The sequence below is a fragment of the Delphinapterus leucas genome, chromosome 13, assembly GCF_059928025.1.
Source record: "Delphinapterus leucas isolate spDelLeu-1000000601 "Yukka" chromosome 13, BTC_Dleu_Yukka2, whole genome shotgun sequence".
In the NCBI taxonomy this organism is placed as follows: domain Eukaryota; kingdom Metazoa; phylum Chordata; class Mammalia; order Artiodactyla; family Monodontidae; genus Delphinapterus; species Delphinapterus leucas.
The window spans coordinates 35,691,281-35,710,649 of NC_143141.1; the positions used below are offsets into that span (position 1 = coordinate 35,691,281).

At 38.4% G+C, this 19,369-nt stretch overlaps 1 protein-coding gene across 11 annotated transcripts in view; it reads left to right on the forward strand.

Moving 5' to 3' along the window:
- The window catches only part of GFPT1 (glutamine--fructose-6-phosphate transaminase 1), a 92,620-nt gene that overhangs the window by 19,882 nt on the left and 53,369 nt on the right, over positions 1–19,369 (forward strand). For 6 of the 11 annotated variants that reach the window (XR_016395410.1, XR_016395411.1, XR_016395413.1 and 3 more), the window contains 5 exons: positions 6,685–6,810; positions 12,385–12,443; positions 13,747–13,881; positions 15,281–15,342; positions 16,616–16,695. Coding sequence is in view for 4 of the 11 variants with exons in the window: in XM_089923066.1 (XP_089779192.1) it covers positions 6,685–6,810; positions 12,385–12,443; positions 13,747–13,881; positions 15,281–15,342; positions 16,616–16,695 (462 nt within the window). In the remaining 7 variants the exon portion in view is untranslated. Of the gene's footprint in view, positions 1–6; positions 2,987–6,684; positions 6,811–12,384; positions 12,444–13,746; positions 13,882–15,280; positions 15,343–16,615; positions 16,696–16,894; positions 16,949–19,369 lie in introns of those variants that run through there. The other 5 variants (XR_016395414.1, XR_016395415.1, XM_089923068.1 and 2 more) reach the window with 4 other exon arrangements.

The following is a 19,369-nucleotide window of genomic DNA, read 5'->3' on the forward strand; positions in this document are numbered from 1 at the left end:
TGGTTTTTGAACCCCCTCCTCTTTTCTTCCTTCTCCCTTCCCTACCAAATTACTTTTCCTCCCATATTTTGGGGCCCATTTTGAGAACAGTGATTTTTAAAATTGAAGGGAGGGAAGAAAAGTAGTTTTGATACTATCTGTACTGGTTTTAATATCCCTCAGTTTCAAAAAATGATATTAACTAGAGAAGGAACTTAATTATGTACACTGTGTTCAGAGCAAGCTTAATACCCTAAAATGAAGTAGCCATCATTCCTGAGGAAGGGCCTTTCATAAGACAAAAGGTATTTTCAGTGGTGCCCTTATTCATGTGTCTTCACTTGGTGATTGTCTTCACTTTGGACTAAACGCTGAGTTTGGATGTGTGGTCAGTCTGGATGTTGCACCTTTTAGTAGGTCTGATACAATCAGGTATCATATTTTTCCCTCATGATTTTCTTACTTCCCTGGCCTAAAGTAGTTGCCAGAGATACATGTTCCATTAAAGAGGGTATACTTTACGGTATTTAGTTCATTACATTATGTTTATACATTTTATTTTTTCACAGGAAACTTGAAAACAAAACAGAAACGTTGAAGTAGACTGATTGAAAAAACATTTTAAAAAATCCTCTAAAAAACCAGGAAACAGGGCTTCCCTGGTGGTGCAGTGGTTGAGAGTCCACCTGCCGATGCAGGGGACGCGGGTTCGTGCCCCGGTCCGGGGAGATCCCACATGACGCGGAGCGGCTGGGCCCGTGAGCCATGGCCACTGAGCCTGCGCGTCCGGAGCCTGTGCTCTGCAATGGGAGAGGCCACAACAGTGAGAGGCCCGCGTACCGCAAAAAAACCCCACAAAAAAACAAAAAACCCAGAAAACAGTAGGTTTTTTATATACCTGCTCAAATGGATGCCATTGTTATCATTGTAAAGAAGTGCAGGTGGAAGAGGAGGACGATGGATTTAGTCATTTTTAATTTTCACATAAGCCAGACATTTAGCTTTGTGGTACAATTGATGCTCGAACAACACGTGTTTGAACTGCTCAGGTCCACTTATATGCAAATTTTTTTTCAATAGTAAATACTACATTATTACACCATGCACAGTCGGTTAAATCCATGGAGGTGGAACCTTGGACACAGCGGGCTGACTATAAGTTATACTCGGATTTTCAACTGCTGGGTGGGTCAGCACCCGTAACCCCCCGTGTTGTTCAAGGGTCAACTGTACTTGCTTAACAAATTAAATCAGTACTTATTTTTTATGTATTGTGGGTAAGATTAGCTTGGGATAAAGCAGACACCCCAAAAACTACACTTCAAAAACTGTGGTTATAAATATTTGGTCTAATGTGTGTACTGCATCCTGTTTACCAGGCTGATTATAGTAGGTTCTACAGGAGAGAATAAACAGATTGGTTTAAGATTCAGGGGAGAGCTAGTTCCCACAAGTTAGGAAGACTTGGGATACGTAAGGAATGGCTGCTAATTATATTTGGGCAGTGAAGGTGAGAAGGGAGGACCTTCTGAGTAGATTAGCTTGGAAAAAGATAAGAATAGGGAAAGCAAGTTTGATGGAATGGTAGGTAGTCCTTTTAATCTTCTCTGTTGGTAGATGAGTGCGAGGCTAGAAAGGCAGATTGTGACCAGAATCACCATCTTTGAATGTCACCATATTGAAACATGCCTCCTCCTGCAGGAAAGTGACCCCTTTCCTGGAATGGGTCACTTGGAGACAGTGCTGGTGAGTTTGTAACTGATGAATTACTTGGAAGAGCAATCTGGCAATGTCTAAATGGGAGATGCCTATACCTTGTGGCCAAGCACTTCCACTCTTGGGCAGGGACTCGAAAGAAACACTATGACAAGGAGACATGACAATAAGATGCATTGCAGCAAAGTTTAGAAGCAACCTGGAATAAATTGTATGGGATAGTGAATGACCATGTGTAGCTTTTGAAAGACGTGTACTGGATCTGGTTCTGCATGTGGGGACATGCATAATTTCTGAGAACTTAATGTTGAGTGAAAAAAGCAACCTAGAGAAGGATATGCAAAGTATTGTACCATTTTAAAAAAGAGAACACTATAATTTATGAATATAGTAGCATAATAGAAATTTGAAGGCATAAGTGGGAAAGCTCTTGTGAATCCTCTGGGGAGGAAAGGGATGGAGCAGGGTATAAAGGAAGCACCAACTGCATTTTTTTACATTTTAGGGTTTATTTATTTTTTATTTATTTTTGGCTGCGTTGGGTCTTTGTTGCTGCGCGTGGGCTTTCTCTAGTTGTGAGGAGCGGGGGCTACCCTTCGCTGTGGTGCGCGGGCCTCCCACTGCAGCGGCTTCTCCTGTTGCGGAGCTCGGGCTCTAGGCGCATGGGCTTCAGTAGTTGCAGCACGTGGGCTTCGGCAGTTGTGGCTCGTGGGCTCTAGAGCACAGGCTCAGTATTTGTGGCGCACAGGCTCAGTTGCTCCACGGCATGTGGGATCTTCCCGGACCGGGGCTCGAACTCGTGTCCCCTTCATTGGCAGGTGGATTCTCAACCACTGTGCCACCAGGGAAGCCCACATTTCAGGGTTTAAAAAAGATCTAAAGCATAAATGGTTAGACGTTAGCATTTGTTAAGTCGGAGTGTGGTTATTTCGATGTTTGTGATGTTTATTTTATTATTCCCAGCAAGTTTTAGTGTTTAACCTCTTAAGACAAAAGGGAAGGAAGACATCTCAGAGAAGACCGATTGCTTTATGGTAGCTCCTGACTTTGATAATACTTGCTAACATTTATTGATTGCTTTCTGTGTCCCAGGCACTCTACTAGGTGCCTTCTATATAGTCCTCGTCATAACCCATGAAATAGGTGAAATTATCATCCTCATTTTGCAGATGAGAAAATTGAAGCTCAGAGGAGCAGGTACTGACATTAGATGGTGTCAGCAGTAAAAGCAGTGAAGTTTGGGGGCAGAGGAAAGGCAGAAGAGGACTGCTGTTCTAGGGCATGACAACAAGTAAAGATTTTTAAAATAATTTATGTCTTAAAGATGTAAAGCACAAATGATTATATGTTAACATTTGTTATCTGGGTGTAGGTATTTGAGTGTTTCATCATTACCAGCAAATTAAATATGTTTGAACTATTAAAAAAAAAAAGAAAGATGACATCTGAGAATAGGTACACAGAGGGCAAGGAACCTTGGGAGTAATAAGGGTGGGGGGAAGATAGAAGATGCAAGAAAGGAAATTATTGAGGCGTTACAGCTCAGAAAGGTCAAGGCACAGGTGGGGAGTTAGCCTTTATAGGAGTTAAAGGGAAAAGAAAAGCTAATTTAAACAGAGTTATGAGGTGAAGGGGAAACCTGAGTAAGGTAGATTGAGGGATGATATAGGTAGGATTGAGGCTTAAAAAGAGTATAAAAAATGTCATGAGCTGTTGGGGAATTGAATGAGTTCTCAGTTTAGTGAATAGGGAACATGGATACATGTTCCTTAAATGGCAACAGTTAAATAGATTTGATAATTACCCATGAACTTGAAATGGACTCAATTTACAGAATTTTGTGACTTTCTTCAGTGTTGCTTGGCAGCTTGTGGGCAGGGGAGAGAAAACTGAGTGTAGCGTTATCTAGACTTAAGGTTCAACAAGGGGCTTTAGAATGGAGTAACACTGGATAGGAAGAGTCAGGATTAGAGCCCTGATTAATTTATAAAACATGCAATATTTCTTGCGGGGAATATGCGTATTGTCATAGCAATGATCTTTTTCTTATTAGTCATTAGATAATGTTCCTTTGGCAACAGTGAAATAGGTATGGTAATTACCGTGAATTTGAAATGAGTTCATTTTATAGACTCTTGTTGCTTTCTCCAATGTACTTTCTCTTGCCAGCAAGTGGGGGCACATACTGCTTTTAATTATAGTTAACCCAAAAAACTAGTCAAATGTTTTCACTGCTTGCATTGCCTGTTAAGTAGTAATAAATGGAAATCCTTACTTTTCTGGAGGTCATTTATCAGGTTGCCTTAATTTTTCAGAACACAGTTAAGCCAGAAAAGAACACATTGATGATTTTATCCATTGATTGAACTACCCAACAAAAGTTTGAGTATCTGTCCTATATAGCTTAGTGCTTACAATTCAAAGATAATAAGACAAGCTGCTACCTTTGTAGATCTTAAATTCTGGCAGAAGCCAGGTAGACAACATGTCATAAATGTTATAATAGTATGGCAGAGTATACATTGTGGTTTTAGTCTTAGGTTCTGGAGTCAAGCACTCTTGGGTTCAAATCCTGTCTCTGTCTCCTATTAGTTGTGACCTAGGGCAGGTTCTGTGACCTCGTGAAGCCTCAGTTTCTTTATCTATAAAATGGGGACAGTTGTACCTAACAGTACCTAATTGTATTGTGAGGATTCAATAACAAAATGAATATTTATTGAGTACCTATTATATACCAGCCATTGTTCTAAGCCCTTAGGACAAAGAAAAGATAAGCAAACTCCCTGTCCAGATGGAGCTTACTGTCTAGTGAGAGGGCCAGATGACAAACAATAAATAACGTTGGGTAGTGATTAGTGCCATGAAGAAGAAGTGTGGTAGAGATGACATTTGAGCAGAGATCACATGATTGTCTGAAGACGGGAATTCTAGGCAGAGGGAACACCAAGTGCGTGGATTCAGTGTGGGTTTGGCCTGCTTATAGCTGGAAGTCAGTAGAGCTAGAGCTCAGTAAGTGAGGGAGAGAGTGGCAGGAGATGAGGCTAGAGAGGAGGCTGACGGCTAGGTCATGGAGGGTCTTCAGAATGATGGATTTTTTTTTTTTTTTTTTTTTTTTTGCGGTACACGGGCCTCTCACTGTTGCGGCCTCTCCCGTTGCGGAGCACAGGCTCCGGACGCGCAGGCTCAGCGGCCATGGCTCACAGGCCCAGCCGCTCCACGGCATGCGGGATCCTCCCGGACCGGGGCACGAACCCGCGTCCCCTGCATCGGCAGGCGGACTCTCAACCACTGCGCCACCAGGGGAGCCCAGAATGATGGATTTTACTTTGTGTGTCGTGGGAAGCCACTGGAACATTTTGCATAGGGGACTGACGTGATCTAACTTCTGTTTTGAGAGGATCACTTTGGTTAGATTGTACAGAGGAAGACTGGACACAGGGCGACCAGTTAGGATTCTGTTTCGTAGTCCATGTAGAGATGATGGAGGCTTAGGCCACAGTGATAGGGATAGAGTGGGGAGATGTCTGTAGTACCTTGCACAGAGTTAAGTTCTCCATAAATGTTAGCTGTTGTTATTTGTAAAAGGTGCATTGAAAGCTTTGAGGAGTGATTGGAGAGGGTTGGGAGAGAAGGATGGAAAGGTAGGTGGGGGCCAGATGGTGAAGGGCCTTTGTATACCATGAAAAGGTGTTGGGGCTTTATCTTGTGAGAAAATGGTTCTCTGGTTGTGTGTTAGAATTTGAGAATCTTTTTTTAAATCCATGTGACCAGGTTTAGGATGATTCATATGGGTAGCTAGGGATGCAAACCACATTTTAAGCAACTGGAAGTCTATTTAAGGATTTTAAGCATTGTTTCTTTATCAGATTTGTATTTTAGGATGACCTCTGTTTAAACCAGGATAAAATCTACAAAGACTATGTACTAATATGCGTGGACTTTCCTGTTCACACTTCTGAGCATTTTGCTCTTAATTTAGACCTAATTCTGATAAGGTTTGTTATCTGGTTTCTTAGCCAAATGAAATTTCTATTTAGGAAATTAGAAGGAGACGTTACTGGTAGATGCTATACTAGAACTGTCTTTTTTTTTTTTTTTTCTTTTCCCTGGAGGAAGCAAGAAGAGAGAGTTCATAAGGAGAAGGAATTAGAATAGCTGCTTTGCAAGACAGAGGAGCATCAGCCCATAACCTCGTACTTTCATAGTGCTGCTTTGTTTTCAAGGACTATTTTTTGATTATGCAAGCTCTTCATAATTGCAGTTTATGGTGTGAGATATGGTTACATTCACTGGGGACCAAAGAAATTGCAGTCATAATGTTGTGTGGCATTGAGAAAATGAATTTTTTTTTTCTGTACGCGGGCCTCTCACTGTTGCGGCCTCTCCCTCTGCGGAGCACAGGCTCCGGACGCGCAGGCCCAGCGGCCACGGCTCACGGGCCCAGCCGCTCTGCAGCATGTGGGATCTTCCCGGACCGGGGCACGAACCCGTGTCCCCTGCATCGGCAGGTGGAGTCTCAACCACTGCGCCACCAGGCAAGCCCGAGAAAATGAATTTTTTTTACATGTCTAATTAAAATGATACTGATGTTTTTCAAGGAAAGGATTAAATACAGATTTTTAAAAATCACCTTAACTCTTTTTGACCATAAGTTTGAACATTTTCAAGCCTCCAGAAAAGTTGAAAGAATAGTACATTAATCATCCACATACTTCATCTAGTTTTACCAGTTGTTAGCATTTCGTCACATATGCTTTGTCTCTTTGTATACATTTTTTTGGTTGCTATTGGAACCATTTGCCCTAAATATTTCAGCAGCATTAACTCCTGTAAGTCTTTTAATTACTGTTTTGAATATGCCTGATCTTCAGTTTCAATAATTATATATTCCAGGTGAGCAGAACTGTAATAATTACACTTAACTTTAGCTTATAGCATTATCTCTACAGCATGACTTAATATTGAAGTTTTTTATTTTATCTTTTTCAGAACAACAAGATATGGATTTGGATATAGAATTTGATGTACACCTTGGAATAGCTCATACCCGTTGGGCAACGCATGGCGAACCCAATCCTGTCAATAGCCATCCCCAGCGCTCTGATAAAAATAATGGTATGGACAGACTGTACATGCTCTGGAGTGTTTGTAGAGGGCCAATAATAGAAGAATGAAAACTCTGTTTTCATTATTTTAATATGGAAAATTTCAAGCATATTCAGATGTAGAGAGCATACAGAACCTGATATATCCATCACCCAGCTTTAACATTTATCAATACATAATCAGTTATATTTTTCTGTACCCCACCCAGATTATTTTGGAAGCCAATAGATATCATATAGATAGATATATCACAGATAACTAGATATCATAGCATTGAATTAGTAATTATGTAAGTGTGTATCTCTAAAAGGTAAGGACTTAGTAGATTGATTTATCTCCTAAGTCTCCGAAGAGACTTTTCCTTTTCTCTCCTTTCTTCCTTGCAGTTTACTCTATTGTTTGTCCTGTAGAGTTTCCTACGGTCTAGATCTTGCTAATGGCGTGCATCCTGTGGTGTCATTTCACATGACTCTCTGTCCCTTCTATGTGTTATAAGTTGGTATGGTATTTGTTTGTACCTGTGATGTTTGGATGTTTTTCTTTTTGTGTTAGGTCATTGATAATCATTGCCAATATTAATTATTTCTTTAGGGGTTATAAAATGGTGATAGTCTAATACAATCTTTCCTTCGTCATTTATTATCTAAAATACTTCTATAAAGAGAAACTCCTCCATATTAACCACTTGATTACCCTGATGTACAGATTGTATAGGAAAGGCAAGATAAATGTTTGATTTTTTTTCCCCTTTATTTACCATTTTTCAAATGAAGCGGTTCTAATGTTCTAAGGTGAACAGAGTTCCTTTTTATACTTACTGTATTATTATAAATTCATGGATTTAAAATATTTCATTTGTTTCAAAACACTGAAGTAATTATCTATATTGATGCACAAAACTTCCCATCTTTAGTCATTGGGAGCTTATTCAGGTTGACTCCTGAGTCCTTTTGATGTGACCCAAGTAGGCTCAGTAGTCTTTGTTATTTTCTGGTAGTTCAAGATGTTGCAGGTTTATCTAATCCTGCCCCAAACCTGGAATCAGCCATTTCTCTAAGGAGTCCTAGTTCCTTTCAGTGGAAACGATAATTAAAGACTATAAACCTGGGTGCCGTGGTGGCTGCGACATGGGGGGCCCGGAGCAGATGCTGGAAGTAGCGGTGGGTACCACGGAGCCAAGGCCTGAGGGGGTGGGCGTGGCGACCACCGAAACACAGCGCCCTCTGCTCCCTCCTCTTGCGGTGCCTCGTCGCTCCCCTCCATCAGCTGCTGTGAGCCAGCGCCTCCGCCCCAGGAAAAGAGGGGGTGGCGATGGATAAGACCACCATCTCCCCCCCCCCCAGACCAAAAGGAGTAGTAGAAAGCCTGTCTTTCACGATCCTGGGACACAGAGTCTTCACTCAGTGATAGTGGCGGGAGCAGCAGCAGTGGCAGCAGCGGCAATAGCCAGGGCCGGGGGGCCAGAAAGTGGCTTAAACCACCTCGTCGCCGGGCTCAGCGCCAGCACCCCCAGCCCGTGCCAGGCAGTCTGCATTTGTGCTGAGGCCCTGGCTTGCACCTCAGCCAGATCCTGAAGGAGGCCCACTTTCATGGCCGACAGCACCAAGGACGGCCTCCCACGTGATGCGCTGGCAGCTTCTTGCCTTCTGTGAAGGGACGGTGCCGTGCAGATTTGATATTTCAACTTAACAGTGCTGTAAAAAGCTGCACAAAAAAATGCCTGTTGGCTTTTCAGTCGATATTTGAAATAACAGGTTAACAGGCAGTTGTTTACTTCTGGTTTTGCTGCACTATTGTGATTAAAAAGGGGTTTTGAAGCTATTTTTTTTATAGGATTCTTTTGGGGGTGGGTATCAAATCTGCATCAAGGTAACCGTAGGAGGAAATCTCATCTGCATGTTGAATCCGTAGTTTGTCCGATTCAGATTGATTTCTAGATCTGTCAATTAGAAATTCTACTTCATGTAAAAAGGCCTTTTAAAAATGCAGAATCTTCAATTTTTAAAATTCAATAAACTAGAGAAGAGTATCTAGTTTCCATGAAAAAAACCAAAGTTTTTTTCCAAAAGATAGAATGCTTGATTCAGTTTTGCCCTGAAATTAATTGCCATACCACCTCTTAGTATGTAGATGTCCTGTTGAAAGCACTCCCTCCTTTGTGCCAGGAGAGCAATCAGATCCAAGTTACACTGTGTAAGTAAGCATCCTCCCTGATAACTGTCTTCTCTCTTTGTTATATATTTGTATTTCCAGAGAGGTCTTTCAGACTCTTGGATACTCAGATAACTTGTTACCATTACTCCTCCAAAGCCTACATCTCAGACTCAGAAAACATTGCTCAGTTATGACAGTCAAGAAACATGTGATGACTTTTTGTCTTACAAACTTTTCCAGCAGTAGCTTCTGTGATCTCATTGATAACTCCACCTCGTAGTGTCGAGAATTAAGGAGCAGGTGAAGGCCGACAAAGTGTAAGCTCTCTGAACCGATGTCTGAAGTCGCAAGTATTTTGAAACTGTTGGAGAAGGGTTTACTTTATGCTTAAAGTAACCCCCAACAGTAACTAGGGTGCCACATTCCACCACTGAAACTGGAAAGACTGGTATGGCTTAGAAATACATCAGCAGAGGCACCTCTAGAAGAAACAGCACAGTAGTATTTATTTAGAGATGGATTGTTCCCGTGTTATTTAGTCATGCTAGAGAGCCACCCACGTTTGAATAACGAAGGCGTAGATGTGTCTTCTGCTGCAGTGACAAGCTGTGTGAACACGGAGCCAGGATGCATCAGGTCATCTTCTTGGGAGAGTGCGGGGAGGGACAACCTGCCATTCTACGTGGAGGAAAGTGCCTCAGAGTCTACTGCCTGCTCTCACCCTCCACTTCACTGGGAGTCCGCACAGCGCACACAGCAGATCTGAGGAGAATGGATAGCTCTAGAAGGAACTTTCCTCTTTGTCAAGATTAGAAAAGGACACAGGGGACAGAGTGAGATTTTCTTGTGTGACAGAACTAAAATTTGAAGATGAGGCCTATAGGAAGAGGGCAAACATATGTACCTCCTTTCCATGGTTTGTTCCTCTAAATGGGTAGAGTTGAAAGGTCAGTTACTTGAAGTAGAAATGTAGAGTTGTGAGGGAAGGTTTCAGCATAGGCCCATGCTTACGGAGGGGATGGTTTGTCCAAGAATTTTTTTTGTTTTATTACCATCTCTGAAGTTCTAAAACCAGATGTTTGATGAGGATTTTGGATCATAATAGGTTTGATGGCAGGGAATATGGGAAGGATACATTGCTAATATTTTAACCAACAAAAAGGCAAACAGCAACTAAATGCTGTAAGAAGACAAGCTCTCAGGCACACATGTACACAACACAATTCAGAAATACCCAGGAGGACTCCTGCAGGCTTAATGGAAACAAAACGTGTATTACCAAGAACATGTAAAACTCAGGAAAGCATGTGTCCTTTTATTTCCCACCCAGCTGAAAGAAATGAAAGATGAAACCATCATTGAAACAAAACAGTTTTTTTTCCAAATAAGTACAGTTATAGTGCTGGGCTAGCAATTAACTCTTTTACCCTGTTAAACACAAGAATAATCTCCATCCCATCCTGCATATTTTCTACAGCCTTGGCAACTTGAGATACATTTCTGTTATGAGGCTACTTGATAGTAAATGGTCATCTTTTAAAACTTCTGTTATCTCAAGCTAGTAACACCATGTACTTCTATATTGCACTGCCAAAAAAAAAAAAAAAAAAAGACTAAACCAGGTCTTAGAAGTGCTCATTGCACCTAGGCCTTTTCAGTGAGCAGAGTTAGGAAATATATATACCCCTGTGTATGTGCATGTATAAATTTAAAGAGAAAACACAACGTAATTTTACACTAACACTTTCAATTCAAATCCAGGGCTGTAAGGTTTTTACTTAACCTCATTGATTTATGTATTTCTTTTCAGTCACACTTAAAAACTTAGTTCTTAACACCAGCAACATACTTATTTGATCTATCAGATGCTACGCGTACAATGGAATCATAATGTCAACACTACCATAACAGTATGTTGACTGTTTTTTGTTTATTTTTTTTTGTCCTTAGGGTATATCTCTCTAGGGATGTATAATCAAATTACTATGTTTTGGAGTCACTTGGAATAATCCCTCTGTATGTAATTGTTCTACTAGCTGGGTATAGCATTATGTTAATATGTTTTACTTTGAGTTTTAGGAATTGATTTTCTTTAAAAAATAATTTTTATTTAAAACTATTTAAAATATTTGCATAGTTCTGAGGTCATACCTATAAAAAAGGCATACTAAAATAAGTCTAGCTTCTATCTTACTTCCTCTTCCTTATTCCATCTCTTCCTGTATATAAACATTTAACAAAATTTTTGAGTTATATGTATGTATGTGTGTATATATATCCCTTTGAGGTAAGATTTTGTAGTTTAATTCAGTAGCTACCTTTTCAGGTTTTTCATGCTTCACATAATTATTGGATTAGAATGTTAACTACTCAAACTTTTAATACTGACAAGGTCTTTATAAAAGATTTCTGAAAAACTATATGTTATATTTTGAGAATTTGGCTTTAATTTTAGGCTTTATATCAGCTATTTATGATTCTCTGTGTTCTAGCATTAAAATTTTAAGATTTATTTTTGTAGTATCATTTTGTGGTATCTTTTCTTAGAAATCTAGTGAAGTGTTTAACATTTGGTTTGTAATGAACGTGTTCAGTTCAAGCTCACTTAATGCCAGATCTTTATATTAAAAAACATTTTGATAATTTGATATAAAATTGAATTTAGTGGTAATTTCTCTCCTGATTTACATGAACTTTAAATAAGAAATCCACATTAGTTGCCTTTACTTTACATACACTGTCAGTGGCTACTACAAATAATATTGTGAACTCCTGATTGCACATTCTTAGTTTTTGAAAGTTATTTAATCAAAAAAAAGGTGAAAATTATCCCACTGTCATCTGTGTTTGATCTTGAAATGCTTCTTTAACTTTAGTTTATCTGACATTCTGGGAGTTTTCTGGGCCTCAGATAAGTAAACTGTAGAACTGAGTAACTGTCCGTTTTTTCTCAATTCTTTAACTTTGGTTTTAAACTCATTTAGTGTAAATTGGATGAAGCCTTTCTCTTTAAACTTAGGAATGTTTTATGCATAAGAATGAATGAACAAAGAAGTGAGAATAATAGTTATTTAGTTCAACCCTTTCATTTTGCAAATGAGGAAAGTGGCCCAAGGAACCTGCTTCTTTTACATAGTGACACTGGACTGGTAGTTTAGCCACAACTGAAGTTGATGTCTCTAGACTCCAGTTTATTATATTAACCCACTAGACCCACCTCTTAGCACTGTGTGCTTCTACATGTGAACTGTGCTGCTGATCTACCTGAGGGTAATCTGATGATGAAAAGTGGATAATACTTGATTACACCTGAAAGTATAGCATGTAACAAATTTTTTGACTTGAGAAAAATCTCTTAATAGTAATGGCAATTTATAGTGTTTATTAGACCTATAATTTTTTGGTCATCAATACTTTTATCTCTTTTAGAATTTATTGTTATTCACAATGGAATCATCACCAACTACAAAGACTTGAAAAAGTTTTTGGTAAGTAAAGTGACCTAAAAAGACTACCAGTCTTTGAAGAATACTTCTAATGAGAGCATTGAGGTTGTTTGTTGGGATGTGCAGTAAATCCTATCTCGATGTGATCAAATAATTCCTAAGACAGTTACAAGGATATGGTGGTTTATTGGACTTTTTTTTCTCGACAGTAGAACTTTTTTGTTTCTTATATGAAAAGAAAATAATTATTTGGCTTGATTGTAAATGACCCAAAAGCTGAAATAAAATTGGAATTTGGGGGGACGTCTTTGCATTGTGAGAGACTGTGTCATTTTTAAAAGATTCTAGGGTGTTAGAAGACTCAAGACAGATTGAATGAAGGCTCCATGCCCTAAATAGCTGTGTAGTATATAGTAACGGTAATGATGGTGACTTCATGAGTGACTTCTCAGAGCTGTCCAGTTCAGCATTCTGCAGTGATGGAAACTTTCTGTACATGTACCGTCCCAATATGGTAGCCACTGTCCACATGTGGCTGTTGAGGTAGGATGAATGAGGAACTAAATTTGAAATTTTATCTCACTTTAAATTTAAATAGCCACCTATAGCTAATGGCCATTGTATTGGACAGCGAAATATCATCATTAAAGAAGGAATCATGGGCTTCCCTGGTGGCACAGTGGTTAAGAGTCCGCCTGCCAATGCAGGGGACACGGGTTCGAACCCTGGTCCGGGAAGATCCCACATGCTGCAGAGCAACTAAGGCTGTGCTCCACAACTACTGAGCCTGTGCTCTAGAGCCTGCGAGCCACAACTACTGAGCCCGTGTGCCACAACTACTGAAGCCCATGTGCCTAAAGCCCGTGCTCCACAACAAGAGAAGCCACCACAATGAGAAGCCCGTGCACCACAACAGAGGGTAGCCCCCACTCGACCCAACTAAAGAAAGCCTGCGCAGCAACAACGAAGACCCAGCACAACCAAAAATAAATAAATAAATAAATTTATAAAAAAAAAAAGAAGGAATCATTATATTTATAATGGAATTAGTGGTTTGTGAATGTTATATATTTCATTATATTTTAATTATTTTAAAATGTATTTAATTCACATATGACATATATAGATTTATATAATTATAAGTATGTTTGATCACCTCACTATTTTGGATTCACCGTAATTAGATGGTGACCTTAAGTTTAAAGAGTGGGTATTCAGGGTGTGGTGGTCAAAAAGAGACTAGAAGTTGGGTAATGAGATTTTTGAGGAAGAATTGTGTAGAAAAGATTTAGATATTATGAATATTTCCTTGAATGGGTCAAAATTTTTTCCTTTCTAATTACAGGAAAGCAAAGGCTATGACTTTGAATCTGAAACAGACACAGAGACAATTGCCAAGCTTGTTAAGTACATGTATGACAATCGGGAAAGTCAAGATACAAGTTTTACTACCCTGGTGGAGAGAGTCATCCAACAATTGGTATTAAACCACACTTTTAAAGATGATTATTGCCGACATTAATCACAATAAACGATTAAAAATAACTTTGATAAGTAGGAATTATGCTTATTTCTTAAGTATTTTTTGCTTTTATTTCCCATGTATATAACTATTCAACTTGAAAAATTTTGAGAGACTGTTGTTTTAATGATTTTACTTCTTTCACTGTAATTTAGTATCATGGGAACTAAAAATAATCCAAAAGCAGTTTGTCCAAAAACTATGCATACACACACATAAACCCATACACACCACACACAAACGTGTACACAGTACACACAGTTGGGGATTCATCACCTTCTTGCTTCCTGCTCATTCAAGTGTTCTTCTAGTCAGTAACTTAGCGAAGGGTAGCTTCGGTGAAATACACACTCTTTATTCTGGGATAATGGCTGCATGTCTCAGCCAGTACAGTCAACTCATTTTTCCTTATGGGGACTTTTCCTTGGCCCTGTACCTCTACAGAAAATTATTTCCCAACCCGAGAGAAAAGTGGTATTGTTTTTGATCTCATCCCAGTTGTCCTAATTAAAGATTAAAGATATCAAAGATACACAAAGGTCCAAATACTTAGTGATTTCCACCCCCGCCCCAATCCTACTCATAACTCTGGCTTTCCCATTTAAAAGCCCTTTACTTCTCTGTGAAGGTCCAACCCTTACCTGCCATCTCCACCCACATCTTATGATGTCTGCAGCTAAAGGAGTCAGGAAGGTAGAGAAGATGGAGAGCTGTTCCTTCACTTACTCAAGGCAGCGTACTGTGCCTTCCCAGCCTTTTCTTGTTTCTACTCGCATAACCCAGTTTTTCTGTTCCTTCCTTCTCCTACCTTATGTGCCTCCTTTATTCACTCTTGATTTCCTTAGGCCCTGTCCCTGAGGAGTTTGGGTTGAGGGGGCGGTATGGTGTGCATGTTAATAACTGTGATTGTGTATATTTATGTCTCCAATATCAAGGACAAAAAGAATGGAAGTTAACAGTGGTATAAAATTACTGGGCCAGAGAATGGGTTTTGGATATGGAGCTTGGGATCTTTTCTGATTCTGCCCTTCCCTTACTAATGCATAGTATGGGAGATATGATGTTCCTGTTGAGAAGTATTGGTAGCGTGTACAAAGGTGTCTTTTAAAATGGTCTGTTTTGGAGCTATTATCTACTGAGCCTATTTCAAGAGTGGGCTTGGTTAAAAAGTGGATCTTGGATACATCAAAGCTCAGAGTAAGTGTCTACCTAAAATTCAGACTCATTTATAAACTAGTGCAAAAGAGTAGCTGTGTGAACAAAACATTTCTGTGCTGAAGCCAGTATATTTTAGGCATTTCACATTTGATAATTGATTATAATATATAATGCTAATGCATTTTTTTCCCCTCTATAGGAAGGTGCTTTTGCACTTGTATTTAAAAGTGTTCATTTTCCTGGCCAAGCAGTAGGCACAAGGTATATATAAATTTTATAATGACTAATAATTATATGTATTTTGAAACTTTAGAATTATAAGCTTATTCCCTGTACACTATGAATGGCCCTTCACCATAATGGCTCTGTCCTTTTTTAGAGATACTTGTGTGAGTCATCCCTTGGTATCCATGGGGGATTGGTTCCAGGAGCTCCCGTGAATACCAAAATCCATGGATGTGCAAGTCCCCTATATAAAATGGTGTAGTGTTTGCGTATAACCTAGATACATACTCCTGTACGCTTTAAATCATCTCTAGATTACTTACATACCCTAATGTAATGTAAATGTTATACACATAGTTGTAAATACAATGCAAATGGTAGTGTGTAAATAGTTGCCAGTGTGTGGCAAATTCAAGTTTTGCTTTTTGGAACTTTCTGGAATTTTTTTTCCCCAAATATTTTCAATCTGCAGTTGGTTGAATCTGCAGATGTGGAACCCATGCATATGGGAGGTCGACTGTATTTATTTTCATATGCCCTTCTTGTCTGTTGTTTTACCACTGTTCCATGTAACAGAATCCCTTAACAAAGCAAAAACATTTTGGCATTTATAATCGGCCTTTTGTTTGTAGTGGGGCACCATTGTTACTTTGTGAATTTGGATGTTGAATATTTTGTAAAATATCCATATTTTTCAGAACTCTGTATTCTAGACAGAGTCCTAGATAATTGTACCATTACTACTTTTGCTGGGATATTCAAGCCTAATCATGAAGTCCTTTTTAGAACAGTGTGGAACCCTAAGAGTTGGTAAGAGAGAGCTGTCTTTAAAATGAAGTCAAGGGGACTAATGTTCATATATTGTTCACACATCAAAAGAAAGGTTCCATTTTACATTAAAAAGGAGAAAACTTTCTAATGCATCATTATAGAACAGAGGTCTGCAAACTTTTTCTGTAACAGGCCAGATAGTAAATATTTTAGGCTTTCTGGGCTATGTTGCCTCTGTGGCAACCACTTAGTTAGTTTTGCTGTCGTAGTGTGAAAGCAGTTGTAGAAAATGTGTAGAAGAAAGGGCATGGCTGTGTTCCAGTAAAAATAGACAAACCTGGCCTGTGGGTCATAGTTGGCTGACCTCTGAATATTTTTTAAAAACTCTGTTTATGTCGTTCTTTTGTTATATCTGAAGTCGAACTTGGAGGGAGAGTTTAAACATTATTTGCAGAGCGTTCCCTCATCATTTAAATTTTGTATCATTAGTGCATTACTTATAAAAATGGCTTAATTCTGTTTAATTTTGTACTAACAGACGAGGTAGCCCTTTGTTGATTGGTGTACGAAGTGAACATAAACTATCTACTGATCACATTCCAATCCTCTACAGAACAGGTAAAAACTATTCCTACATCATGCCATGGGAAAAATGTATAAATTGAGTGCAGTAGTTACAAAGAATTGTTTTCCTAAAATTGATTAAATGCCCCTTTGGTCAGATCCACTCATATGTATAGTTCTGTCTAGACATGAAAAGAATTTGTTTTTGTGATTTCTCTGACGAGTAGAATTTTTTTCTGTTGTATATCCTTAGCTAGGACTCAGATTGGATCAAAATTCACATGGTGGGGATCACAGGGAGAAAGAGGTGGGAAATGCACTCTGCATGATGGGGAGGAATCTTATCCTCTTTTGTTCATTCTTTACTAATTCTTTGTTCTTGGAGTGAATGAATGTGCTGGGCCTCTAAAAATATGCTTATTTTATGGGGAAACATATTTTGACATTATTTTTCTAATTTGTGGGAGTGTATTTTGTCTGTCTGCTTTTGGCATTTAGAAAACTGCTTTTAATAATTTGTTTCTTTAAGATCTCTGAGATTTCAGGAAATAGTTGAAATTTTAAAGTTTTTTCCTTTGTTTTAAATTAAAACCATGTAGGATACGTTATTATAAATAAGATGCTGAGATTAGGAAAAGAGCATTGTGTTTGCGTGCTAGGCTATTGTAGGTTGACCTCTGTGGTAGTTATTTGAATAATTTAGCCTAATTTTTAACTGAAATATGTTTAAATGGATTTTGTTTTATGCATGACATTTTACGTTTATATTTTTACATTTGATACCTGATGGGCTTTGTTTGAATTTGGAGTTTTTTAAAAATTTACATTTGAAGTTTATCTTTTTAGCTGTACAAACTGGATCATTTTATTGATATAATTAGACAGAAAATGGTGTGTTATTTTTGTTTACCTTTTTACTAAAAGCTCTCTCTGTAAAACACACAGGGAATGGTAAATTCAGGAAATTGAAACCCATATTATTAATGCATAATTCTTGGTTTCTTGAAAAAGATGTAGCAAAGTACTCTAAACCTATTCATCTTTAGATAGTAGCTGCTCTCACTGTTTTACCTAGAGCAGAAAGTTATTTCCTTAAATAACCTTCAGTCCTGAGATGTTAGAACTTATTTTCCTCCTCCCCTCCCTCTCTTTGCAGAGAAAAAACTAGCCTACCAGTATAAATTTTGGATCCAGAGTTCCAGATTTCTGTTAATAATTCTGCTTGTGTATATATTACTTATGTGATATATTACCTTGTACAATGTCTTAGGCTGCTTTTAGAAGCAATGGAAAAACATTGGCTAAGGTCTTAAGAAGTTGGAAGAAAAATTTATCGTGAGACATCTTTTTGAGATCAGGGGTTGTGTTTTGGTAACGCTGATTTCTCTAGCTCCTAGTAGGTAGATAATGTATGGCTCAGCAGAGTTTAGTTTAAAAAGTACAGCCTCTTATTGAAAAGGCTGTATAAAGGGGAAAACACTGGACTGGCTTTCAAGCATTTGGTATTTTCTCCAGGTATAACTACTGACCAAATAAAGCAGGATGATAATAATCGTTTCCACTTAAGTGAGATCAGAGGAGATAAACAATAGATAGGGAGACATTTTACAGATTGTAACAGTCATATAGATGTCAAGTGGTAATATTTTTTTCATTTAAATAGGCAGTGATACCTTGAATTCTTCTGAATATTGTATTTAAATATACCCTGTTACTTGAAGAAGGAAATAACCAATATTTGTAGAAAGAATATGGTGAAACTCAACTCCAGTAGGACATTTTATAACCAAAGCTAGTTGTGTTTAAAAATTTTTAAATGTAGGTGCTGGCCTATCCTTTTGCCTGTTTTTTAATTCACCTTTTTACATACAGTAAAGTTCACTCTTTTTGATGTACAATTTCATGAGTTCTGTCAAGCGCATAAAGTTGTATAATCACCTCCACAATCAAGATAAAGAACAATTTATCCCCTAAAAAGTTCCCTCAGCTGACCCTCTGTAGTCAACCCTTGTCCCCATACCCAGCCCCTGGCAAACACTGATCTGTTTTATCTTTTCATAGTGTTATCTTCTCTGGGATGTCATCTTATACTTGTTTTTCAAAGTGTGGTATCTTTTCTGCTATTGAATTTGGATGGAAAGAGCTATTTTACTTTCATGCCTAAAACACACCAAATAATCATGGATTGTGGAGAACTTTGAATGTATGTTACTAAGAATAATTACTCTCAAGTTTTTATAGACATGCATTTTAGAGGATGGACACAATATGAGTTTTTACAAGTATATTTATGGTATCTTCTGGCCATTGTATCCATTGGTTACAAGGTCCACTATGTCCTGATCTTAGAGAAAGGTGCTTTTTTGTCTCTGTGACATTTATATAGCCTTCAGTTAATAGTATTTTCTGTATTTGGCAAATTCGTCAAACTTCATTATGCCTTCTAGTTTTGACTTCAGTTGTGAATAAGCAGAGGGGGAAAATGTTCTTCATCAATAGCTTGACAAATTAAGTAGAAATGCCAGAATTCTAAAGTGCTAGAATTAAAAGATATTATCATTGCAAAAGGACTATACTTTATCCTGACATGAAAGTAATGTAAGAAAATCCAATTTTAAGAAAGGAGAGGTTCTGGGTTTATAGTTCCAGTCCTTAGCAGTAGCTACCATGTATGATATACCATGGTTAGAGACTTATAAGTATCTTTGTTTTGTTTTTAGATCAGAAT